Source organism: Austrofundulus limnaeus, unplaced genomic scaffold (genome assembly GCF_001266775.1).
Source record: "Austrofundulus limnaeus strain Quisiro unplaced genomic scaffold, Austrofundulus_limnaeus-1.0 Scaffold117, whole genome shotgun sequence".
In the NCBI taxonomy this organism is placed as follows: domain Eukaryota; kingdom Metazoa; phylum Chordata; class Actinopteri; order Cyprinodontiformes; family Rivulidae; genus Austrofundulus; species Austrofundulus limnaeus.
This window is the reverse complement of record NW_013952519.1, coordinates 1,445,705-1,448,980: the sequence shown is the minus strand read 5'-3', so window position 1 is coordinate 1,448,980 and position 3,276 is coordinate 1,445,705. Positions and strand designations below refer to the sequence as shown.

General features: G+C 38.2%; 1 protein-coding gene across 1 annotated transcript in view; it reads right to left on the bottom strand.

The window, feature by feature from the left end:
- Positions 1 to 3,062, bottom strand: part of slc2a8 (solute carrier family 2 member 8) — a gene marked incomplete in the record, with an annotated part of 16,539 nt that extends 13,477 nt beyond the window's left edge. Inside the window, 4 exon segments of the mRNA XM_014014642.1 lie at positions 547 to 753; positions 883 to 1,045; positions 2,713 to 2,867; positions 2,951 to 3,062. Of these exon segments, the coding sequence (XP_013870096.1) occupies positions 547 to 753; positions 883 to 1,045; positions 2,713 to 2,807 (465 nt within the window).
- Between the last annotated feature and the right edge of the window lie 214 nt (positions 3,063 to 3,276).

Genomic DNA, 3,276 nt, shown 5'->3' with positions numbered 1-3,276 from the left:
ATCCACGTCATCATTTACCCAGAATGCTTTGTGTGTAAATAAAATGGCTCCGTCCGTGTTAAAATATATTTTTAAAAATTTACAAAAATGAACATCCTACTGTATTTTTACAGTCTTTATTTTACAGTTAAAATATATTTATCAAATAAAAGTCTAATGTTACAACTAATCAGGGATCCATTTAAAGAGTTCCCCTTTGATGTCACTTCCTGTTTCACTTTTTTGAGCCAGATTTAAAAAACATGCCCATTATGTCACAAAATGGATAAAACCATGAGTATTATACCATGTTTTTTAATACAAAAGGTGTTTTGACTTTTTGTTTTTAAAGAAGCATGTCACGGCCATTTTTCCCACCAGAGCATTTCCATCAGACCAGACCCCTGCAGAACCTCGATTCTTTGATTTTTTTTTTGATGTTCTGTTTGATATCTGCTGCTGTGTTTGAGATCATTGTCCCAGTTTGGACAAATAATGACTTCAAGAAGAATTAAGCAAATGAGTACGACTCGTAAATTACTGTATTTAAGAAAGAAAAATTCTTACCGGGACCACCAACGACGTGACGCCGCTGGCGAGGCCAGTCAGAAGTCTGCCAACATAAAACATCCATATGTTCTGAGCGGCGATGATGATGGTGAAGCCGAAGACGAAGGGCAGCGCACAGAGCATCAGACTGAGCTTCCTGCCGATCCTCTCCACCATCCAGCCTCCCAGCAGCCCCCCCACAGCTGCTCCCACCGTCACTATGGACTGAAGCAGCAGAACGCTCCGTTAGAACACAAAACAAACCAGTTACTGATGTAAGCTCTTCATCTAATCTGCTGTAAGAAGGGGTTTTGGACAGCACGTGACGTTACGTCATCGTGACGGACACCGTACCCCGAACCAGGAGGCCTCCTCGTCGTCCAGCCTCAGGCGAGGGTTGGAGATCTTCATGAGCTCGGGGATGGCGGGGGAGCTGTATCCCAGCACGAACCCGAAGCTCATGGGGCCCAAGACGGAGGCTAACGTCGCCAGGTACAACTTCCTGTTCTTCACCTTACTGCAGACAGAAGAACAGACGTTAACTGGCTTTTATAAATATTAATTTTAAAAGAGCAACATTTTAATCAAATAAAAGATGTATGTATGGTTTAACATGCAAACTGTTCATTTCTGTTGTTTTTTTAATCTAACCACTTCTGCAAACTTTGTGCTATTTTAACACGTGTCGAAAAAAAAACAGCTTATTCAGGAAATGTCTGCTGTGACTTAAAGTTTTTGCAACTTTTATACTTTTCAAAACATTGTTCTTATTTAAAAGTGCTACAGACCACTTCATCTATATATTTTTTTATTTATTCATTTTATTTGTAACAATTATATACATAAAAAACATGCAATCAAAATAAAATCTGTATAAAATGAAAGGCAGCAGAAGAAGATTAAATCTTAATAATAATAATATCTGCCCCTTTTTATACCCAAAATATGTTCAAAATAAAAATAAATTACAAGAAAAATCAAAACAACTAAAAACACACAAAGAACTAAAAACAAAGCTAAATTTAAAACACCAACTCAACAAACTTGTGCTTCTCCACATATTTGTTTCACTGCGCTACTCACCACTGCTCACCGGGCTTTTCTCAGCTGTTACCTTTCTGCTCGCTCTAAATCTGCACAATTTTTGTTCGTGATTAAATTAAAAGTTAAATTTGTTGCCTTGCACATGCATTCGTTTACCTGCGAAAACAGCCGAAGCCACTGAAAACACTGAAATGCATGGATGAGTTGTTTGGGCACGAGAACACCTGTGATGTATTGAGTTTATGCTCAGGTTTGTTGACACAAGGCTTTGTTTACATTGAGTGCATACCCACATGACGGACAGTATTACTGTAAAGATTTACGGTAAAGTCTTTCAAACTGAACCATTTGATACATTTCAGGAAGAAAACCTTGTACTTGTAATAATGTAATAATAATGACCTTAAAGTGCCTGTGACATCAATTTTTTTTTGTAATAAACACGAATGCAATCTTGGAAAGATGACATTGATAACATATTACAAAACAAATTTAATTTAGCTGAGATGAACGGTGGTTAAGATATTTACATGTGAAGAAACAGGAAGTGATGTCAAAGGGGAATGTCAGCATGTAAACAGAGCGTTGTTGCTAAAGCTAACACAGACTGTGGAGAAGAATCTGATATTTCTTTAGATTATTTTTAGTCGCTATAAAAAAAAGGACGAAGAAGAGTTAAATTTAAAAAAATTAATAAACAGAGACCAGCGAGTTTATTTTATTAATAAGTTCCCCTTTGATGTCACTTCCTGTTTAACTTCGGCAGAGCCAAATAAAAAAAATAGGCCAGTTATGTGAGAAAATGAGTAAAATCATGCGTATTTTGCAGATTTTCTTTAGTATAAAGATGTTTTCTTTGACTTTTTTGTATTTGAAGGATATGTACATCAGGCACTTTAAAGTTTGTTGAACATAAATACGTCAAGGCCCAGGGTTGGAGGACATAAACTACTTTTTATGTCCTGATGAGACAAAACAAGCAACTTGAAGACACAATAAACTTGAAGCCTTTGGAGCAAGTCAAGGATATTTTTCAGCTGCTCCACAGCACTGTTTACACTGCTGTAATGTAATGGGTCCATTTTAACAAAATAAAAGCATCCGCTGTTTGGGTTTATGGCGGGTCTTTTGAGAGCTGACCTGAGGTAAGCATCCTGCTCTGAAAGGAGTCCTGTCGGGTTCTGATCTCCGCTCTCGTCCTCCAGCAGCCTCCGTCTCTCATCCTGGATGTCCATACCGATCCTCTCTGGTGGTGCTCAGCAGCTTCTCTTCTTCTCCCTGAACATGGAACCAGCCTGAAACAACAAACATGGCTCAACTTCCTGGGGGGAAGCAACATAAAAAGAATGAAACTACGGTTTTACAGAACTACACTCACGTTCAGGTAATAAGAACAGGAACAGCTCGCCACCGCCTGAGTGATCGCTTCCTCCGCCTGCTGCCAACTTGCTTTATCAATATTTCAGTCAGCTGACCGTCGTGTGTTTCAGCTTGTTTGTACGGCTTTCAAAATAAAAGTTTGTAGTTGTCACATGCTTTGTTTCCGTGTTCGAACACTTCAGAAATACCAAGTTCTCCGGGCATTATTAATCACATGTCGAATTGTACAAAACTATCTTTATAAAATACTGTCAAACACTTTTTTTTTTTTTTACATACAGAAGCCCTTAAGTATTTTTCCAATGCTAGCGTAGACAATAGCAA